Consider the following 22,987-nt stretch of genomic DNA (forward strand, 5'->3'; position numbering starts at 1 on the left):
AATGGTATTAAAGGCAAAACTGAAGTACTTTGGCCACATAATGAGAAGACAGGATACCCTGGAGAAAAGGCTGATGCTAGGGAAAGTGGAAGGCAAAAGGAAGAGGGGCCGACCAAGGGCAAGATGGATGGATGATATTCTGCAAGTGATAGACTTGACCTTGGGGGAGCTAGGGGTGGCGACAGCCGACAGAAAGCTCTGGCATGGGCTGGTCCATGAAGTCACGAAGAGTCGGAAACGACTGAACGAATAAACAACAAAACAACCTTGCACTTTAATTGCTTGCCACGGTTTATTCATATATATATATATATATATATATATATATATATATATATATATATCTCCATACATGCTCTCTGGTGCAGCTCATAAACCGAAGTGTACTGCAGTTTCGCTTTTTATGTGGTGCTTTTACATTTGCAGAAGAAAAGCCATGAACACAGGTAAAAATAATAAATTTCCTGGTTTTAAAATGAAAATAAAAACTTCTCCAGTAAAAAAAAAAAGGAGGGGGGGTGGAAAATAAAAATTCTTATGGCAAGAATTGAAAGAATTCTGGGATCATAGCAGATCCTATGGAAATCACAGTTTTCCCCAATTCTCCACTAATGGAAGATTGGTGTTTTAAGAAAGTGACTTTCTTATTGAGAGACAGAGGCCGTATGATCCCATCCTGAGATTTAAGAGGATTCCAGAAGCAAACTACAATGCACATGAGACAGCACAATGTATCACCTACACCCATGGCAAGCTTAAAAGATTAACTGCAGGTACTGAATACTGCACAAAAGCAGATTTCTAATATTCCAAAGCAATGTGCAAGAGTGCTCAGATACATTACTAATAGTGAGGGGGAAATGGAAAGAACAGGAAATGAGGGGGCAATTGTTTTGTGCCAACGCTCTCCATGCTCTGCAAATTGTGAATATCAATCCAGAAAAAAAAGCCAGGTAAATTGGAAACATGAATTCAAGTGGCAAATTCAGTTAGGGAGAATACTGAGACTTCCCTAAGACTTCCCACTGAATCTAAGATCCAAGGAATTGAGTGTAAGGCAAAAGGTTCCCCCTTTTGCCTTTGGGCCCACCAACCACCCAGGTAATCCCAATGCCATTGGGTAATCCCAATGCGTGGGGTTTCCGGTACTCATCTGGGTACCAGAGCCACCCCTCACTCTTCCTGGTTTCCAGAGACCAATCAGCAGTTGCCTTCCCTGGATCAGCCTCAGAGTGAGGTCAGACAGCAGACGAGCCTTACTGACCTCGCTCCCACTGAAAAACTTGGGGTAACACAGATGCAACACAGATTCACAGCCACTCTGGGGCTTTCCCCATGTATAGACAGCCCCTCAGAGAACTTCTATGAAATGGAATCCATCCCTTGGGCTAAAAGATGTTGAACATCCCTGCTTTATATGTTGAAACAGAACTGGCAATTATGCTCTCTCGCTCTCTCTCTCTCTCTCTGGGCATGTCTACACCAGGGGGGTTGGAGGGGGAGGATCTTGTGATATGCTGATTGCGAGATCCTCTCCCTCAGTCTACATGCAGTGCACGACGTTCCAGGAGGAATAGGATGTCGCGCCCGCCATTTGGGATGTGTGTGTGTGTGTTGATCGAAAATGAGTGCAGGAGCGCTCCAGCGAAAAGGGTAATTAAAAAAAAAACACGGGACAGCTGCCCACACATCCCGCAGTCTCAGGATCATCCCGGGACCATGGGAAAAACCAAGACAAAAGTGTAGGGCAATATCCTGGGGAAATGCAGGGATCTTACCTGCCTGCTCCCGGGATCCCTTGTGCGTCATGTGGATGCACAGGGATGATCGCGGGGCGATCCCTGGGATATCCTATCATCTAGACATGCCCCCTCTCTCTTTCTCTGTGGAAGTAAGCTGTTCTCTCAATATGAATATCAGCATATTCTGGGGTGAGAGCATCATAATTGCTTCTAAAAAGTCAATAGGCTTAAGAATGCAATCTTATGCACACCTATGTGGGGTTAAACCCCATTGAACACAGTGGAACTTACTTCTGACTAAACATGTTTTGGATTTGCTCTATTATTAGCTTGCTATCAACCTCCCAGCATTCCCTGAACCTAGCTATTTTCTCTAACTTATTTTCTTTAGTAAATCTTCTCTTCTCATCTCAAATACCAAGGTCTAGGTGGGTGAGTCGCTCAATGGGAGGTTAGAAAGAAGCACAGTCTGGCATAACAAGAGATTTCAGTAGGTGGCCTTTTGGTCCTTTGCAACTTTAACATTTTCTGCCAAGAACCAATAATGCACTGAGTCAGTGGCAGTAGGGGGACAGTAATACCAGCCTACCTGAAATGCCTATTGTGAAGATTAATATATGTGAACTACATACATTAATATATAGAACACTTTATAAGTTCTATATAAATGCTAAGCATTATTATATCAGCCCCTTTCCCATGTGTTGCTCATCAGTGGTTTCTCACTTGGCCTTCTATGGGTCATTTGTTGGTTCAGGTCCAGAAAATGTGCCTGAGTCAGAAAACCCAAATGGTGTTCCCTCCATAGTAGGTTTTCTTCAGACCTTTTGATGTTGAGGTTTGTGTTTGTATGGTCAGGCTATTATCCCTGTTTTACTCAGACACCCCAATTTCTGCCCCATGAGGCAGTTTGCCTCACTCTGGGAGCTTCCAGACAGTGTAGCTTTCCTGCCTTTTCTTTCTTAATGAAAGATTCTGGAAAGAAAAAGGATGGACAAAGCGGCAGGAAAATATGGGAGGATTACAAGTTAAAGATGATAACGATGATGATGATGTCTGGACCCCCATAAAATTCCATGAATGAGGCAGGGTGATTGCATGACAAATGCCTCATCAGGGGGCTGCCTTGACAGCACTGGCTTGTTGCTGCTTTTGCAATAATCCCGCACTTTTGCTGCTGCGGGGTGGCAGCAGCTAATCCCCTGCCCTGGCTTCCAGTGACCAATCAGGGGTTGCCTTCTGCCTGGGAATGCCTCCGCCTTAAAGACAGAATGAGGTTAAATGGCGGAAGGGCCATGTTCCCCTCATTCCAGCCTAAAAAGCTGGGGTAAGTCCCCAACTTTTTAAATGTGGAGCTTCACAGGAAAGTCCTGTGGCAACTTTGAGGTGGCTGCTGCATTGTATAACCGACGAAGCGCCCCCATGGTGCCACCACAGAGCTTTATAATAATAATTTATTATTATAAAGATGTTTTTAGAATGTTTTAGGATTTTTTTAGGATGTTTTTAACAATGTATATTATGTTTTAATTCAGTTTTATGTATTTTATTGCTTTTGTTGTTCCCCGCCTCAATTGGAATGGAGAGGCAGGTAAGAAATAAAATTTTTTATTATTATTATTATTATTATTATTATTATTATTATTACTACTACTACTACTACTACTACTACTACTATGTAGTGTGATATGGCTGCAAGAAAGGCAAATGCTATTTTGGGCTGCATTAATAGAAGTATAGCTTCCAAATCACATGAGGTACTGGTTCCTCTCTATTCGGCCCTGGTTAGGCCTCATCTAGAGTATTGCGTCCAGTTCTGGGCTCCACAATTCAAGAAGGACGCAGACAAGCTGGAGCGTGTTCAGAAGAGGGCAACCAGGATGATCAGAGGTCTAAAAACAAAGCCCTATGAAGAGAGACTGAAAGAACTGGGCATGTTTAGCCTGGAGAAGAGAAGATTGAGGGGAGACATGATAGCACTCTTCAAATACTTAAAAGGTTGTCACACAGAGGAGGGCCAGGATCTCTTCTCGATCCTCCCAGAGTGCAGGACACGGAATAACGGGCTCAAGTTAAAGGAAGCCAGATTCCGGCTGGACATCAGGACTTCCTGACTGTTAGAGCAGTGCGACAATGGAATCAGCTACCTAGGGAGGTTGTGGGCTCTCCCACACTAGAGGCATTCAAGAGGCAGCTGGACAACCATCTGTCAGGGATGCTTTAGGGTGGATTCCTGCATTGAGCAGGGGGTTGGACTTGATGGCCTTGTAGGCCCCTTCCAACTCTGCTATTCTATGATTCTATGATTCTATGATTTTACTACTACTACTTATAGACAGCCTCAAAAGCATCCTCTGGAATGGAAGGGCTCTTCGCCCTGGGAGCCAAGGACAGAAGCTTAACTCTCTGCTAACATTATCCTATGGTGAGCAGACTTTGGGCATAAAGTTTGGCAATTCTGTCCTACTTGCTTAGGGATGGATGCTGCTTTAACTGTCACTCAGAGCACAGCCTACTGCACTATGCATGTGAGGCCGAGGAAAGCAGTCCATAGGACTGGTCTGTTAAATCCGTCCTTTGTTTACTTCACCTTTGCCTGCAGCTAAAAAGTATAACACCTAGCTAGCAAGAGTCATTTCCCAGATAATAATTACCTGCTCAAGGGATTTCTTGACACCAGAAAGTTAAAATATGAAAGTTTTCTTAATTGCCTCACAGTAAGATAACTTTTGCAGGTGCCTCAGTGGGCATTATTAAAAAGTGCATGGAAGTTTGCAAGGTGAAGCTGTTTTCCCGAGTTATAAAACTTAGCTCTAACAAGAGAGGGCTAGCTAAGCCTCATGGAGCTAAAACCCCTAAAGACATCTCAAAGGGGGAAAAAGGCAACCACTTAATAGGTAAAGCAGAAAAGTTTGCTTCACACAAAAAATAAACAAATAACTCTCCATAAAACTCAGCTCTGGGTTTAGTTTCATTGCGAAGTTCCTTGGAACAAACATAAATGTAAATTCCCTATCTTTATTAAAAAGGAAAATGTACAGAAAACAGTTTTCATGTATTAATAATAATTATTTAATAAATCAAAGCACTCAAATGCACTAGGTGCAGGTTTACAGTGTAAGGGCATGAATCCAACGACAGTGAAGTGCTGTTTTAAGTCCAATTGATTTCAGTGGGAAGGCTATGAGCTAAGGATGTTCTTAAAGCTGCAATCCTCTACCCACCTGTTCTGAGTAGACATGGATAGGATTGCACTGTCAATCTCCTCCATAAAAATCAATGGTACTTTAGTGCTTAATTTTGGTTGTGTACTGCCCTCAGTCAAACAGAAGCAAAAGGGAAAGGGAAGCGAAAAGGAAGAAGGCTTTTCTTCTTGGTTTTTTCTTTATAAGTCATCAACATGTTTTATAATTAGAGTAGCAACCCTTGACATACAAAATAATGCATCAAGTAACCATAGGCTATTCAACCCTCCCACTTCAAGAACCCCATGGTACATGTTTAGCAATATTCTTCACAATGTGCCATGGGGATATTATTCAGTTCTGCAAATGCTGACGGACTGGCTGGACTGTGAATGTCCGTCAAGTGATGCATGAAGTCCTCAGTTGTGCTGTGGTGGATGGTGTCAATGTACATCTTCCAGGCCTTTTCTGGATTGGGGGAGTTGGATTTCGCCTTTAAACTTCTCTCCAGTTTTTTCTGTTTATACTTAAACTCCAGAATAGTTTTTGTGTATCTGTTCATTGTGGTCACAGAGGAAGCCATACAGCAGGCAAAGGAGCCCCACGCAAGACTGTCAAAGAAGAAGAAAAACATGAATAAAATGGCAGAAGATACACACAGATGCACACACCATGCACATAACATGTCTACATTTTTATTTACTAGTAACACTAGAAGCTGCCTTATACTGAATATGACCAACGGTCCAACTCTCCCAATATTGTCCACACTGACTGGCAGTGGCTCTCCAAGGATTCAGGCTAGGGTTAGAATGATTTGTGAGTCATGGTCATCCTTTTATTGTTATGCTTCCCACCCACACACAAAACCTACCAGTAAGACCAGCCATAATCCCAGGTCTGTGGGCGCCAGTCCTCTGGACCAAGATTGACAGTCATTTGAAATACAGTTGTATACATCATGTGAGCCACCATTCCCAGGAGACCTGAAATGGTAGAGATACTACAATGTTAGCAGCTATCCCTTCCTTACCTGTTCAATACCAAACGAATTCAGTTGTCACACACAGGTTATAGATTTGTAATGAATATCTGATGGGCTTCACCTTAAGCTTGTCTGCCTGAAAAGACTTTGCACTTGAGGTTTCTTCCCTGACAGGGTAAGAAAGACAACACCTTTCTCATACAAAGAGAGGCAAGGGAACACAACGAATCCATCCACTGGATGTCTTTGGCCTGAGACAGCTTCACAAACTAAAAGAAGTCTTTAAGAGTGGACAAGGGCAGAACGCATGACTTAAAGCATGTCTGCATTTATTCATTATTTATTTATTATTGCATTTATATCCCACCTTTTTTCCTCCAAGGAACCCAAGGCTGTGTACATAATCCTCCTCCTCTCTATTTTGTCCTCACAACAACAACCGTGTGAGGTCGGTTGGGCTGAGAGTCTGTGACTGGCCCAAAGTCACCCAGTGGGTTTTCATGGCCGAGTGGGGACTGAAACCCGCATCTCCCGACTCCCAGTCCGACACTTTAGCCACTACACACCACACTGGCACTTTAGCCACTATACCACATGGGGCACCTTTCCGGCATTGGAACCCTTGGAGGTGGTGCACTCATTGACATAGGAAGCTTCCTTCTACCAGGTCAAATTATTCATCCATCTATATCAGTGCTGCCTGGTCTCATGGGGAGTGGCTCTCCAGAGTCTCACCTGCTACCTGATCTTTTTAGCAGGAAATGCCAAGGACTCAACATAGGACCTTCTGCATATAAACTCTGTGCTCTACGGATGAGCTACTGTTTATGCTGGTGTTCCCTCCAGATGTGTTGGACTGTAACTCCCAACGATGCTGGCTGGGGAGGGGTGCTGGAGTTGTAGTCCAACACACCTGGAGGGCACCATGTTGGGGAAGGCTGGTCTATCCCGTTCCTCATTGCAGCCACTTCCCACTCCCCTGCAAAAATCCAGAGCATCACGGCTCACACAGAAACCTCAATACAAAGTAAAGACAGACCCTAGGAAATAATGCTAGAGAAGTGGTATATGGAATGTGTAATGTGCCCTAAAAGTTATCAGTGCACTTCAATACCACTCAAAAGCACTAGTATAGATCTAGCCCAGTCTCCATTTGGCACATTCCATCCCCAGTTGAACCTGCACATTGGTCCCCTATCCAGGCCCCTGATAGATGCCAGAGGAAAATCTGGGTTGCCCAGCAAAGGTGCATTTTCTTTATTCAGATAGTTTCTTACTTTTGCTTATGTGAACCATCAAAGGTGGTATTGCCTATACCTGCTAGAACAGTGAATATCGCAGCAAACGCATTGAGCTTCAGCCCATCCAGGATGCTGATGGAATGGCAGATTTCAATCAGCATGAGAGTGACACCCATCAGGAGTAAAGCGATGTAGAGGACCTCTGCTGCAATAGACAACCACAGAACCCCTGGAACAACAAGGGTCAGTAGCAGTGAGATGCCTAGAGGCCCAGATTTTCCATCCATTTACACACACACACACACACACACCACCCTTTGATTTTGGACTGCTTTTAAGAGGAACCGGCATCTAAATGTTAACAGGTGGAGTAGGAGAAGATCAGTTTCTGTGTAAGTCACTTTCCCACCTCCTGCCCTGGCTTCAGTGCTTTTAACAGCAGTTCAATACACAGAAACAAGTGGGACCTGCAACAAAATGTTACAGCATGGAGTGCTCCTGTTCAAGTTTGCAGCCACTTCATTGTTATAATTTCCCCCCTTTTTTTGCCACTCCAACGGTCAGTCACCATTTATTCCCCACTGAGCATGCTCAGCCATTGCTGGGATGTCCTCTCCCAGCTTTTTTGTACTTTTGCAAAACTTGATGTTCACTCTGTTGAAACCTCTCTCTTGTGCGTAGTGCTGCTGCTTTGTCTACATAAACAAAATACCCACTTCCTAGGCTGACCATTTGAAAAGGAGGACAGGGCTCCTGTTTCTTTAACAGTTGTACTGAAAAGGGAGTCTCAGCAGGTTTCATTTGTACGCATGCAGCACCTGGTGAAATCCCCTCTTCATCACCACAGTTAAAGCTGCAGGAGCTATACTAGAGTGACCAGATTTAAAAGAGGGCAGGGCACCTGTAGCTTTAACTGTAGTGATGAAGAGGGAATTGCACCAGGTGCTGCTTGCACACAAATGGCACCTGCTGAGACTCCCTGTTCTGTACAACTGTTAAAGATACAGAAGCCCTGTCCTCCTTTCCATATGGTCACCCTAGTTTTCCCCACTAAGGTTTTTGTTTGTTTGTTTTTGATACCTTTGCAAAGATTAGGTTCCCTTGCCCCCGAGTCTACTAATCTCACTCTTGTGTTTGAGTGATACTGTTTGGCTATCTGGGGAACAAGCACCCTGCTTCTGAAAATTGGAAAGAGTAGGACTGATGATTTAGGGCACAATCCTATGCATGTTTAGGCAGAAAAAAGTCCAATAACTACCTGCATTCCCCAGCCAGCCATGCATACGGTTGTGCCCTTAGCTGGTGAAACTTACTATACTCCATACTAAGGAAAGCTTCACTTACAAAAAATTCTATGATTTAGGCTGCCTTTATAAAGACACACGAGAAGGGACAGTCATCGTCCCCCAAAAGCAGGGTGACAACCCTTGTCATGCTGTTGGAAGACACCTGCGCTCTGGATTTTCCAAGTAATTGAATCTTGATATGCGTACGTGCTGCAGTGGACAAGAGCAATTCCTTCCCCTGTGTAGCCGCAGTACTTAATGAGCAAATCAGTCTCCTAACTTGAGGAAGGCTGGAAGGAGCAGCTAACCCCCACCCTTGCTTCCCAAAAGATGAGGCTTACCAGAGAGTCTTCTGTGCAAGCTTTTTAGATGAACAATTGAGTTGGGACAGACTTGCATCCTTTCCCAGCTCGGTGCCCCATGAAAACTGGGGGCGAGGGTGTTAGTATTGCTTTCCCCATGATTCAGAACACCGAACATACAGACAGAAATGGCAGAAACTTGAAATGGTGACAGTATATAATTACCTCGATCTGCCGGGGGTGTCAGGCTGATAAAACTTCTGCATTTCTCACCTATAAAACATGTAAAATGCGCAAAAAATATAGTTGAAAACTCCCCAAATGTCTCATCAGCCAGTTTAGCCTCCCGCCTTCCGAACACTTATAGGAACGCAGCCTCCCACAAGCAGCGAGAAGGGAATTGCAGGCAGATGGTAAAGGAAGCAAGAGGAAAAAAAATATTCCAGTGTTATTTGGAATGCAAACTGCAAGGGAAGAAATTAAAAGAATATCAATCCATCTTTATAACTCTAATATAAAATGGAACTAAAACTGTTTCATACATGATATTTTGCTATTTGTATTTGATTCCAGGGTAGAAATGCAAGCATGCAGCGTCAACTATGAAGAGTACCTTCTTATTTCCATCACTTCTCCCTTTAAAGTACACAAGGGCACAGCTACAATCCTGCACCGTCCCTGCTCATATGTATCTTTAAACGGTTAAGCAAGACACAATCATACACAAAATGTTCACTTGTGCACTTCAAATCACTCACAACGCTCATACTTGGATGTCAATAAAAAATATTATCTCATAGAAAATGTCTCTGAAAGTCAGAGTCTGGGTTCACACAATATATTAACCCACTCGCGTGGGTTGTTGTTGAACTGTGGGTTATTGCGTTGTCTGAACGCAGCACATTTTCCACAGGGTGGCTCGTTATCCATGCAGTGTGGTTTATTTTTTCTCAAACAAGCTATGTTAAGAACCCATGGCTTGTTTGGTTGTGAATGCTGGTTAGCAAGCCCTACTGCATGGTTAACAAGACACCCTGTGGAAAAAGTACTACGTTCAGACCAATGATAACCTACCCTGCAGAAAAAATGCTGCATTGCGATAATATGATTGTCCACCTGTGGAAAATGTGCTGCATTCAGACAACACAATAATCTACGATTCAACCAATGGTTTGACAACACCCACACTGGGTGGGTTAGAGTGTTGTGTGAACACAGCCACAGAGTCAATATAATATCCAACACCTTTCAACTTCCCCATTTAATTGATCATATTCCCATTTATGGAAGCATAACACAAATGAAACATGGGCCCTTTCTACATCTAAGGATTATCCCAGGAAAATGGAGGGATCGTCCCTGGCTGTTCCCAGGACCCCTGCGTATCATTTAGATGCACAGGGATGAGCCCGGGGAAAAAGGCAGGTGTAGAAACGGCCATACACAAGCTTCTGGAACAAAATGAAATAATCTTATTGGTAGAGATATCCTAAGTGTTAAGAACTGCATCTTCTATGTTTTATGCACCCTGGTTGCTCTTACAAATGCTTCTAGCAGTCTTCCCCAGCCTGGTGTCCTCCAGATGTGTTGGGCTACAACTTCCATCATCCACAGGCTGCAAGCCAATAGCCGTGCTGGCTGGGGTGGGTGCTGTAGTCCAATACACCTGGAAGGCACCAGATTGAGGAAGGCTATTGGCTGTCGATTCCTCAAAATGTGTTTGTTTTCATGTGCTGCTGTAACTACTGGCCACAGGCCAATAACTACTCTGGCCAGAGGCCAGCTACTGCACAAGCTCAGGCCTACCCAGTATTAGCAGGCAGCAGCTGGACTGGTTCTTCTTTAGGCTGTCCATTAGTATGGAGCTAAGGAGGAGGAGGCTGCAGCTGGAATAGCAAAAGCAGCAACAGAAAGGTGAGATGCATCTTCCATATGGCTATGGGCTGGCTGTGAGTGGCAGAGAAAGAAGGAGGGCGAAAACACTGGTGCAATGCAGCCGCAGCTTGCAAACTTGCCTAGCAGCTGGGAGGGAAATCAAGTGCTCCTCTATGGCTTGCAGGAGAGCTGGGGATAATCCATTTTAGTGAACCAGAGGAAGTTCTCTTGACTGAGGGCAGGGGTGGGCCAAATACAACCCACGTGGGATTCCACTCCAACCCTCAGCAGCTCCCTAGACTGCCCAACTCTTTTTTGCCAAGATCTTAGAATCATAGAATAGTAGAATTGGAAGGGGCCTATAAGGCCCTCGAATCCAACCCCTGCTCAGTGCAGGAATCCATCTTTTGGTGCTTTGAAAACTTTGGTTGAAATGCCTTTTAGTTACTGGCAATAAGAGCTCTTAGGAGGACTCCGAAAGACACTGTAATGAAGTGCAGCCAACCAGTGGGTGTTTCTGTGGAGAGTGGTGGAGTTTAAGCCCTGATCTAAGCCCACCTTGGCTTCTAGGATGTCCATGGTCCAAACAGTGTATGCTTTAGGTGGATTCCTGTGTTGAGCAGGGGGTTGGACTCAATGGCCTTATAGGCCCCTTCCAACTCTACTATTCTATGATTCTAATGGAGATCATGGGCTCTGAGCCCTGGCAGACTTCCTCAGCAATTCCCATGCCTGCCCCTGGGCCCATCCCATCACAGGGGCCCATTGCAGGTCTCTGTCCTGGGTCTCACAAAACCCTAGAGCCAGCATTGCTTGAGTCTGTCTGTCTGTCTGTCTCTCTCTCCCCACTTCCCTTATTCCTTCCTTTTCTTGCTTTGTTTATCATCTTGTGTGTCCCTCTCCCATTTGTGCCCCCTTTGTCTTTTGTCCAGCCAGTTCTCTCACTGTTAAATCTCTCCTCTTCCCCATCCCCTCTTGCTCCACTAAGGCTTTCCTGGGACCACTAGAAAATGACCATTGCTAATCATTCTCTAGCCTTTTCAGTTGTGCAAAGTGTTTGGGGGAAGCTTCCAGACAAAGGTCTCCTAGGGTTACCAATCAAAAGACATTGCACCAGCTACTCCAGGTTTTCCTCCTTAAAGTGTTTTGTTTTATTTGATAAGAAAAAAGATGGAAGAACCAATGGGAAAACATGGAATGATTACAAATTTAATACAATCATGTATAGAAACCACCACCACACACCACTCACATCCCCTGTTCAGTTCGGATGACCTTTCATGCTACTTCTTCATAGGAAACTGTCCCTACCCCTCACCCACCCCAATGCTTCCTTCTAAAGCCGTACTTGGTCTTTGGGACTACCAGAGTGGTGGACAAAATCTATTTTTCTCTTCATGACTGGAAATATAGAAAATTTATGGTATTTCTGAAGAGGAATGTCACGCAAGAAAAGTCACCTCAGTAGTCTTGGGGCGGCGGGGGCGGGGAGTGAAATCATACACGTGGGGCTACTATTTCTCCAATCCAAGAAATCAAGTTATTGTTCCACAGGGAAGAATCGCTGCTTCTCCCATAGTTTGTTAGGAAATATGATAGCATGAGAATGGAGAGCATTTCCTATGGCTGGAAGAAGAGCTATGAATACGGAAATGGAAGAAATTACAGTAGCCAGGGTATGACTTCAGGGCAGAGGCCCAAAGCCCCCTCAGCAGAGCAGCCCCCCTCCCCAATACAGCAGGGCTAACTTACCACATTTTGAAGTAAGTGAAGGAATAAATACACATTAAACGTAAATAGGGAGGAGAGTATATCAGATCATTAAGTTCAGTGTCTAAAATTACCTAACTGCTACTGGTAGCTTTGCCATCAAAGTAATAACATGTACTTCCTATAAATAGACTTTTGGGAGCTGAGGGGCTGGGGAGAATAAAATATCAGCCTTACTCCTACACACAAGTAATGCATAGTATTCATATAGCACATTTTCAAGTTTTCAATTGCTCCACAGGTATTGGGATTCTCTAAACAAATGATTTATAGTATGTTTGTGACTGGCCACTCACAGAAGTTTGCAGGTAGATTTCATGACCTCATCAGGAGCCAAGACGTCTCCCACAGTTTCCTCCAAGTAATCCTGTGTTTTTAAAACACAGAGATCATCCAGCATCTATTTATGATGGGATTAATCCTGCCACAAGATGGCCCTGTTTCATAACAGCCTATTATTATTATTATTATTATTATTATTATTATTATTATTATTATTATTATTTACATACTGCCCCATAGCCGAAGCTCTCTGGGCGGTTTACAAAAGTTAAAAACAGTTCTCTTCAATGGTAATTCCTTTTCAATTCAAAATTACATGGTTGCTATTGGTCACTGTCTGAAGGAGCCCATTTTGAACCTGAAAAGATCCAAGACCTGGTAAGGATGCAGGTGTTTGTATTTTACCCTAACAGAGCCTCATTATCTCAAGAATCTTAGAACAATGAAATGTGCCGGTAAAATGGGCCAGTTTTATTGTCACCTGATTGCTCCACAGGTATTGGGATTCTCTAAACAAATGATTTATAGTATGTTTGTGACTGGCCACTCACAGAAGTTTGCAGGTAGATTTCATGACCTCATCAGGAGCCAAGACGTCTCCCACAGTTTCCTCCAAGTAATCCTGTGTTTTTAAAACACAGAGATCATCCAGCATCTATTTATGATGGGATTAATCCTGCCACAAGATGGCCCTGTTTCATAACAGCCTATTATTATTATTATTATTATTATTATTATTATTATTATTATTATTATTATTATTATTATTATTATTTACATACTGCCCCATAGCCGAAGCTCTCTGGGCGGTTTACAAAAGTTAAAAACAGTTCTCTTCAATGGTAATTCCTTTTCAATTCAAAATTACATGGTTGCTATTGGTCACTGTCTGAAGGAGCCCATTTTGAACCTGAAAAGATCCAAGACCTGGTAAGGATGCAGGTGTTTGTATTTTACCCTAACAGAGCCTCATTATCTCAAGAATCTTAGAACAATGAAATGTGCCGGTAAAATGGGCCAGTTTTATTGTCACCTGATTGCATCTGCAGGGCTGAAGCTCAGTGATGATGGGTTCCAAAAGGCCACCTAATGAGTTTATGGCTGAGGCATGGTCTTAACAGTGGGGCTGGGGGCTCTTATTTCAGTAGGGTAGTAAATCTGCTTTGGGTTTCAGTCAGAACTCTAAAGGAGCTATCCAATGTGCTGAAACCAATTTCCAGATAGGGATTAATACTTTTGGTAGTTCCTTTAGGGTTCTGACTGGTTTTGACTGAAACCCAGAGTGGATTCACTGAAATAAGAGCCACCAGCCTCCACTGGATCTGAACTAGGGACTTCCTGGACTGCAGCCTATATTATGGGCCAGGATGACATGTTATTTAAGCAAACATGCATTTGTCAAGTTAAAACAAATAGTTGGGGGCGGGGAAGGGAACAGAGAGGCACTTTCAGGGAAAACCAGCTCCAGGACCCACTGATTCTCATGTGCTTGTGTTCCCGCTGGACATCCCCCCCCCCAAATAAGTTTTATGTCTTGCTTGGGGGAAATGATTAAAACAACTGGCAGCTGAGTTTACAGGGGAGGATTAGGCATAAATACTAGGGATGTGCTCCGCTCCGATTAGGAGCGTAGAAGCAGTAGCGGATTGGCCTGCTCCGCCTTACCCAGAGGCGGAGTAGGAGCGGACCGCGGACCCCCTAGAAGCAAGGCGAAGAGAAGCGACCATTTTTCGGAGCTCCGAGTTCAGTCGGAGCGCTCCGGTCGCCATCTTGAAAACATTTCGCCATAGGATTGCATTGCGGCAAATAATCGCGCATAACTACGTTGTTTTTGAAGCTATCGTTCTGGAAATTCTTGTGCACAGAGAGTCGTGGATGGGGGTCATTTTGAGACCACTCTCACCTCTCTGCGTGCTGTGGTTCACGTGCAATATTTTTTTAAAAATCGGGTCAACCGCGGGGCTCAAACTGCGTTTCGGCTTTTCGCCCATAGGATTGCATTGAGGGAAAGAATCGGGGATAACTGGGGGGGGGTTTAAGCTATCGTTCTGAAAATTCTTGTGCACAGAGAGTCGTGGATGGGGGTCATTTTGAGACCACTCTCAACTTTCTGCGTGCTGTGGTTCACGTGCAATATTTTTTTAAAAATCGGGTCAACCGCAGGGCTCAAACGGCGTTTCGGCTTTTCGCCCATAGGATTGCATTGAGGGAAAGAATCGGGGATAACTGGGGGGGGGGTTAAGCTATCGTTCTGAAAATTCTTGTGCACAGAGAGTCGTGGATGGGGGTCATTTTGAGACCACTCTCAACTTTCTGCGTGCTGTGGTTCACGTGCAATATTTTTTTAAAAATCGGGGTTTGGGTTTTTTTTTTTTATTATTATTATTTTTTTGGAAGCGATGACAGGCACATTCAACTCCCAATCCTGATGAGAATTCATCTCCTCAGAAAGCATCCTCCTCCAATCCCAGCGTTGGAGGGGGGACTAAGGCAGACCCACCCTGAGAACTTTCTGTTTTGTGTCTCTTTGTGGGTTGGCGTTCGTGGAGGGAACACTTACTTAGCTAGTGCTCCTGCTTTGGAGATAGATTAATTTAATATAGGTTTAGTTTGGCGCGTGTGTGTGTTTGTTTGCTTCTTTCTGACTTGTAGCTTAGTTTGCCCTGTGTTTTCCCCTTACTTTGATTTAATATAAACTTTATTTTTGAATTTTGGAGTGTGTGGTTGGGTTGGTTGCCCCCCCCTTCCCTGTATTAAAGCCTGACTGTTCTGCTTTTGTGAAAGCTTTCTTTTGAAAGCATACACACACTTTTTGTCCCATTTCCCTACATTTATATTCTTAAACATATTTTATTATATTCTTTCACATAGTCCATTAGTATATATTCTCATACATATTATATTAGTATTCATATTTTGTTCTTCTTATAGTAGTGGTTGGTTCTTTTTCCCCCTCCCCTCTCTTAAATCCTGATTGTGTTTCCTTCTATCTTCTATATACCAAATATACCAAAAAAATTGGATTCTCTTTTTCTTCTCTGTGTAACTTCGACGGAGTGGGCTGCTTTTGTCAAGTTCAACAGGCAGCCACAGATTGAGCATTTTGGGGAAAGCATACGCACACCATTTCCCTATTCTTAAACATATTATTATTATATTCTTTGACATAGTCTTAGTAGTCTATTAGTATACATTCTCATACATATTAGTAGTAGTATTCATATTTTGTTCTTCTTATAGTAGTGGTTGTCCCATTTCTTGTCCCATTTCCCTACATTTATTAGTAATATTCTAAAACATATTATTATATTCTTGTAGATATTCTTAGTAGTATATTCTCATACATATTAGTAGTAGTATATTTTATTGTTCTTGTCCCATTTCCCTACATTTAAACATATTATATTCTTCTTATACATATTCTTAGTAGTACCTTATACATAGTATTAGTAGTATTAATATTTTGTTAGTCATCATGAAAAGAGAAAGCAGGCGTGCTGAAAGCAGCAAGGCTCAGTCTGCCAGCAGGGCTTCCTCTCCTCCTGTGAAACTCAAACGGGCAACTCCTTGGCTGACTGCTCCAAAACAGAAGCAGGACAAGCAGCAGGCAGAGCCACTCTCTTCTGCAACTTGTGCCCGGCGTTCTCTTTTTGAGGGTGGGAATGGGAAAAGTGCCCGTTTGCAAGAGGCACGTGGCAGCAGTGCCATTAGAGGAGGAGGAGTATCCCCAACTCCTTCATTCTCCTTTCAGCCCACGAGCCCGCTGATGGACCTAGACGAGGTCCTCAGCACAGTGGAGGGGGGGGAGGAGGAGGAGGCGGTGGGCCTCCAGGATGTGGGGGCTGAGGAGGAGCAGCAGCAGGCCGAGGCTCTCTCCCCAGTCTCATCCCACACCCCTGTTTCTGTGGCAACACCAGAGAGCTCAGGCGGGCAATTGGTGGTGTCACCACAGAAACGAAAGACAAGCATCGTGTGGGACCACTTTGAGTTGGGAGCGGATCCCCGCTTTGCTGTCTGTCGCCACTGCAAACTCAGCCTAAGCAGGGGTTCATCGACAGGGCATTATGGAACCAGCAGCATGAAGATGCATCTTCATAGGCAGCACCAGGCGATCTTGCTGGGGAAAGAGGCGGGCAAGGCGACTGGTTCCAGGGGAAAGCCGAAGGCTGCTGCTGGCACTGCCACTCTAAGCTCTCCATCTCCCATCCCCACAAGGGTTAGGCAGGCAACCCTGCAGGACATGGGGTGGGGGAAGTATTGACCCACAAGATGGCGTTTTCCAATGCCCACCCAGGGTGCTACTGTGTTGGGGCATCTGCCGGGACTGACTCCTCCCCAATACTAGATCTATGACATGTCACTCTGCCTGCCCCTCTGCTAGCCTGTCCTCCTCGGTGACCGACTCGCTGGGATGGTTTGCGTTTGCAATGCGTGACTAACTGCAATGCTGGCTTAGAAACCAGCCATCACTTCCTTGTGCCCCCAGAAATGCCCGCAGCCTGCCTGCCTGCCTGCCCGCCTCCCCCGGGGTGCTGCTGTGGTGGGGCATCTGCCAGGACTGACTCCTCGCCTACTCTGCCTGCCTCTCTGCCCGCCTGGTGCCTGGTTTGCTCCCAATCGTCCTCCTCTGTGCCCCTCAAGGCGTAACTGCTGGCTTAGAAAGAAACAACCAGCCATCTTTGCCTCACTTTGCGCCCACTTATGGGTTGGTTTGCTATGCGTTAGTGCTCAAGCCATCCTTGCGGCACTACAATGCATGCTGCCTGCCTGCTTTCCATTGATGGTGCTATATAAATAAATAATAATAATAATAATAATTCTCCCCTTCCCGCCTTGCAGCGATGGTGTATGTGTCTTGCTTTGACTAAGGGGAGAAGTCCTTCCTGCGCTCACTTAGACTTTATCAAATTCAATAATCCCTTTTTCAAATGTGCCAGAAGATTTAGGGTTATCTCGTGGCATGTTGGGATTGCCTTGGAACTGGCCCCATTGAGCTGTCTGCAATTGCAACTTTAAATCCCTGACATACTGGAGTGTTCAAATTTCAAAAGTTCCCCTAACATCAGGGGATGATGGGATTGCCTTGAAACTTGGTGTCCATGGGGACACATGGGTAAGCTGTCATGGGACCAAAGGATAGGTTTCTAACGTGCAAATTGACGTAGTTGTAGAATGGGACTTGATTTGGGGTGAGTTAAAAAGTTTAAGCCGCGCCAAAAATCAGGGGATGATGGGATTTGCTTGCAACTTGGCGTGCATGTGGACACATGGATAAGCTCTCCTGGTGCCGAGTTTGAGGTTTCTAACATGCAAATTGACGGAGCTATCCCAAGGGGTGTGAATGGGGTGCCCGATTTTCATAAATTCCCCAAAAATCAGGGGATGATGGGATTGCCTTGAAACTTGGCGTGCATGTGGACACGTGGATAAGCTATCATGGTGCTGAGTTTGAGGTTTCTAACGTGCAAATTGACGTAGTTGTAGAATGGGACAATTTGGGGTGAGTTAAGCCATGCCAAAAATCAGGGGATGATGGGATTTGCTTGCAACTTGGCGTGCATGTGGACACATGGATAAGCTCTCCTGGTGCCGAGTTTGAGGTTTCTAACATGCAAATTGACGGAGCTATCCCAAGGGGTGTGAATGGGGTGCCCGATTTTCATAAATTCCCCAAAAATCAGGGGATGATGGGATTGCCTTGAAACTTGGCGTGCATGTGGACACGTGGATAAGCTATCATGGTGCTGAGTTTGAGGTTTCTAACGTGCAAATTGACGGAGCTATCTAAAGGGGTGTGAATTAGGGTTATGGGAGGTGCGTTAGAGGGTAGAGCCGCGCCAAAAATCAGGGGATGATGGGATTTGCTTGCAACTTGGCGTGCATGTGGACACATGGATAAGCTGCCCTGGTGCCGAGTTTGAGGTTTGTAACATGCAAATTGACGGAGCTATCCCAAGGGGTGTGAATGGGGTGCCCGATTTTCAAAAATTCGCCAAAAATCAGGGGATGATGGGATTGCCTTGAAACTTGGCGTGTGTGTGTATACGCCCATGAGGTGTCATGGTGCCAAACGTGAGGTTTCTAACTTCAACGGAAAAAAAGTTGTTTACTTTTTTAGCTTTCAATGCAAGCCTATGGGGGGGCAAAAACGGAGCTCCGGATCCGATCCGGAGCTCCGAGCGGAGCGGAGCGGAAGTGGGCGGAGCGGGGGCGGGGCGGAGCGACCCGCTCCGAAAAATGGCGGATCTGCAAGTGAAGCGGAGCGGGGGGTCCGTGCACACCCCTAATAAATACCCCCCCTCCCCATATATACTTACCAACTTTCCCCGGCAAATGCCTTCTTGCCCACTGCACTTGAGGGAAAACATGGGATTAGAAATCCTGAATTTTGCTTGTAACATTTAATTCCCCCTTAAATGCACTCCACTGCCAACTCTGGTAAAATATTCTGTTAATACTCTTAGATATGTGAAGTCTAAAGATTCCACACGCCTAGCCAAAACTGAAACGTTTTTCATCAAGGCAGATTTATTTAGATCTGCCTTGATATTACACAGGCAATATTTAAAAACTAAGAGTAATTTCAAATAGTTTGTCTCTCTTAAAAGCCTTTGATTTACTAGTACAACTAAAAGGCAATTATGCTAATTCCTTGCTGTTGCACTAGAACTGATGTTTCACACTCACTCTCTGGAACTATTCTAAGTAAAATAGAATATGATTTTATCTCCTTCTCTGACAAAGTAATATTTTACAACTGCCTTTTGCCACAGGCTACAATCCTTAAAACACTTGTTCCAGGTTTGTATCACTAACTATTTCTGAGTGTATGCGTGTTAGGATTGAAACCAAAGTTAACAATTACGTATTGCTTTTTTTAAAAAAAACTATTCCCACTTGTTTTTATAAAAATGGACAAACTGGTTGGTATATGAATTCTGCCAGACTATTTCTGGTTCACAGAAGATATTGTTCATCTCACCATGAATTCAAAAGCTTAGTGCTGTTGTATCCCTTCCTATATGGAGCTGCCTGATGTGTGATTGACAGTTATAGTCATTTCCCCAAAACTATTAGAACAGCAAGAGGATTTTGGTAAGTGAGCTCCAGTTAAGGAATGTGGCGTAACTATCAACATACCCTTCAGAATAACACATCAAGGGATGCCATTATCACAACTGATCGTGTCCTTCCTTATGTGAAGAAGCCTTTGACTAACACAGTGACTTTGTACAGTGAATAGTACTTGAGAATCAGCATCTTGCGTGAGCTCACAAGAACCCAGGGATGTAAGTGATTGTTGCCATGTTACAGATTGGAATCCTTTGGCTGCAGGTAACTAGCCCACAAGCCACATCATAGGTCTGTGGCACAGCTGTGTTTTGAATGTAGGTTTCTCAACTATAAGCCCAACATCCCAACCTTTGGATTGCCACAGTCATTGTCAGGCGTCTCTCTGCGTCCCCCCTCTCCCTCCCAGGCACATTTATTTATTTTGTTATTTATTTGACTTGTAATCTGCCTTTCTACCAAGAACGGCACTCAAGGTGGCTTACAAACACTAACAAAACTTGACAAAAACAATAATAAAACAAATACATTAAACGCAATTAAAAACAACTAAAATACACAACAGTAACAGAGTAAAACAGCTTCCAGTCCAACAGACCTGCTTACACACCAGCACACACCACTTATATATAATTAACAACCATTCATTTTTATTCACTGAGAGCCAATGTGGTGTAGTGGTTAGAGTGGTAGACTGGGATTGGGGAGACATGTGTTCAAGTCCCCCACCTGGCCATGAAGCTCAGTGGACGACTTTGGACCAGTCACTGTCTCTTAGCCTAACCTACCTCACAGGGTTGTTGTTGTGAGGATAAAATGGAGAGGAGGAGGATTGTGTATGCCGCCTTGGCTTCCTTGGAGGGGGGGGGGGGAAAGTGGGCTATAAATTTAATAATAAGTAAAAGAAATAGTAAATAAATCCACTGTCCCAAAGAAAAGAGGGAAAAGGGAAACTGTTTGAGGGAATGCCACTCACCTTCTCCAGTGATAACCTCCTCACAAGAGTACCAGATGCCGGCATGGAACTTCCGGTCGACAAACTTGTCGTCGCCTGTCTCCCAGATGTACTGCACCACGTTGCTGTCATTTGCACCTGAGCTGTTGAAACGGATGCAGTGGGTCCCACCCCTGAGATCGCTGCAAAAGGGCTTGGCGACTTTCCTGGTCCCTTCGCACCAGTAGCTGCTGCTGAAGGCTGTGATGGAGAAGATTAAAGAGAGAAAGCTCAGAGAGATCGCCGCCGAGGCTCTCTGCCTCCTGTCCGCCCCCATCGCCTCAGATCTGCCTCCTCGCAGAGGCAGCTGGCGGCAGCATTAAAAGATGCGGGAAACACCCACCGCTGATGCTCCCTCTGCTCAGCATCCACTGAAAATCCCCTCTCTTTGAGTGCCAGTTTCCCCACCAGCAAGCAAGTCGTCACGACAGTTCTAAAGTTAAGACGAGCAGGTGGGCAGAGATACTCCAGCCCTCGGGGGAGGGGAGGGAGCTACTCGATCAGAACCCCGAACCCTCCCAGCTCAGCCCCAAAGCTGCAGTCAACGGTGCCAGGGTTCACCGTGTGTGTGTGTGTGTTTTAATTGCAAATGTGTCTCTGAGCATATACAGAGTCTATTTCTCTCTCCCACTGAGTAGCCATAACCCACCCCTAACACATCAGAAATAAGAAGACAGGGCTTCCAGGTCAGACGGGACACGCTTCAGGCAGCTGCGTCAGCCCCAGAACATATCGTTTTAGAAACTGACCGTTGCATTGCAAATCCTAGCCTCAAAAACTAGTACAAAAACTAGGCACAGGTCTGGCCAGGCTACTAGAAGATTATAAATGAAATGAGAGCAGAGAGGGAAAGAGCAAACACACAGAAGCACATCTGTTGATACCTAGGAATTAGATTAAGTCCCAGGTAAACACAGGAGATATAGACAGATGCTTGGGGAAAGTGCCTGTTTGTTTGTTTTAAAAAGTCTCAGCGCGTTCTTCGTGAATAGCGCACACCAGAAAACATCCCGGGCAAAAGCTGGTATCCATTTTCCACTATTCAGAAACCCATCCCTGTGGACTGCAGAACACACACCAGCCCCTGTTGGCCATGTGGACCATCAAGGACCAGCATGAGCTGAAGCTGGTCCTGGTGGCTGCAGGGCTCAGAAATACTCAAATGGCATTGGGAATCTCTGCAGGCTGAGGAGTCTGCAAGTGCCAGCGGGATGCCTCTTCAAGGGACCCTCATATGATGCTGATTCAACACGCAAGCGAATGCAGGGATGGGTCTGTCCGCTTTCTTTTAACCTGCCTCCTCCCCTAAAACAAGAGCTGGCATAATGTGATGTCAAAGAGCCTGAGATATGGGCTAGATGTCCAGGCTTCTCAGTTCAACAATGCATTCGCAATCTTTCAGCTCTGGAACATCTCTGCCTGCAACAGGGGACATAATAATACTGTCCTAACATGCAGGGCTGTTGGGGGGCTCCCCTGTATCCAGCTTTGTCACTAGAAGTCCTAGTTGCCACTAGAGGCCCAAGTGAAGTGTCTTTTACCAGCTATAGCTGGTTCTCCAGTTGAGATTACTTCTGAACCCGTATGGCCTGGCTACGGTTATCCATACCTGTCTAAAGCTCCCAGCTGGAAAATTGTTACCTCTTACCAATTCTGAAAGGGCTTCGCTGTCTGTCCAAGCAAAGTGCTAGTACTTACTCTCAAAGCCCTAAATAGTACTTACCCTCAAAGCCCTAAATGACTTGGGGCCCAGGTAAATGAAGGTGTGCCCGTTCTCATGTCTACCTGCCTGTGCTTTAAGGTCATCTGCTGCTGCCCTTTGCCAGGTGCCTCCTCTATTTTGCCCTGGAAACAATTTTTATGAAGATGGTATACATATTATATATGTGAATGGGGTAATGTGATTTGAATGGTGAATGTGCAGAACAACTGGCCATTGTGAACATTTACCATGACCCAAGGAGAAGAGAGAGTTGTACAGATTTCCTGGTCAATATGCCTAATTGCTGGCAATCCAGTGGAAAAGAAGAGATAGTCTCTAGTGTTGGAAAATAGAAAAAGGGTTTTATTTTTTGCTACATATATCTTCAATCTTTAAAAATTGTATTGTTGTAAAAGGACTTAATGTATAAAAAGCTCGACGTTTCGGATTTCCTGGTCAATATGCCTAATCGCCGGCAAGCCTTGGGAATGTGCTTATCTCAAGTGCATTTCGTACATTCTACTGGCAATATGTACATTCTTCAATTAATAT

At 44.7% G+C, this 22,987-nt stretch overlaps 1 protein-coding gene across 1 annotated transcript; it reads right to left on the reverse strand.

Moving 5' to 3' along the window:
• Nucleotides 1-5,243: 5,243 nt before the first annotated feature.
• GSG1L2 (GSG1 like 2) lies at nucleotides 5,244-21,010 on the reverse strand. The gene is made up of 5 exons (XM_063123240.1): nucleotides 20,716-21,010; nucleotides 8,967-9,014; nucleotides 7,230-7,382; nucleotides 5,802-5,913; nucleotides 5,244-5,538 (listed from the first exon to the last, which is right to left on the reverse strand). The coding sequence occupies exons 1-5, from the start codon at nucleotides 21,008-21,010 to the stop codon at nucleotides 5,244-5,246; spliced, it is 903 nt and encodes a 300-aa protein (XP_062979310.1).
• Nucleotides 21,011-22,987: the final 1,977 nt, after the last annotated feature.

Source organism: Elgaria multicarinata, chromosome 3 (genome assembly GCF_023053635.1).
Source record: "Elgaria multicarinata webbii isolate HBS135686 ecotype San Diego chromosome 3, rElgMul1.1.pri, whole genome shotgun sequence".
NCBI classification, from domain to species: domain Eukaryota; kingdom Metazoa; phylum Chordata; class Lepidosauria; order Squamata; family Anguidae; genus Elgaria; species Elgaria multicarinata.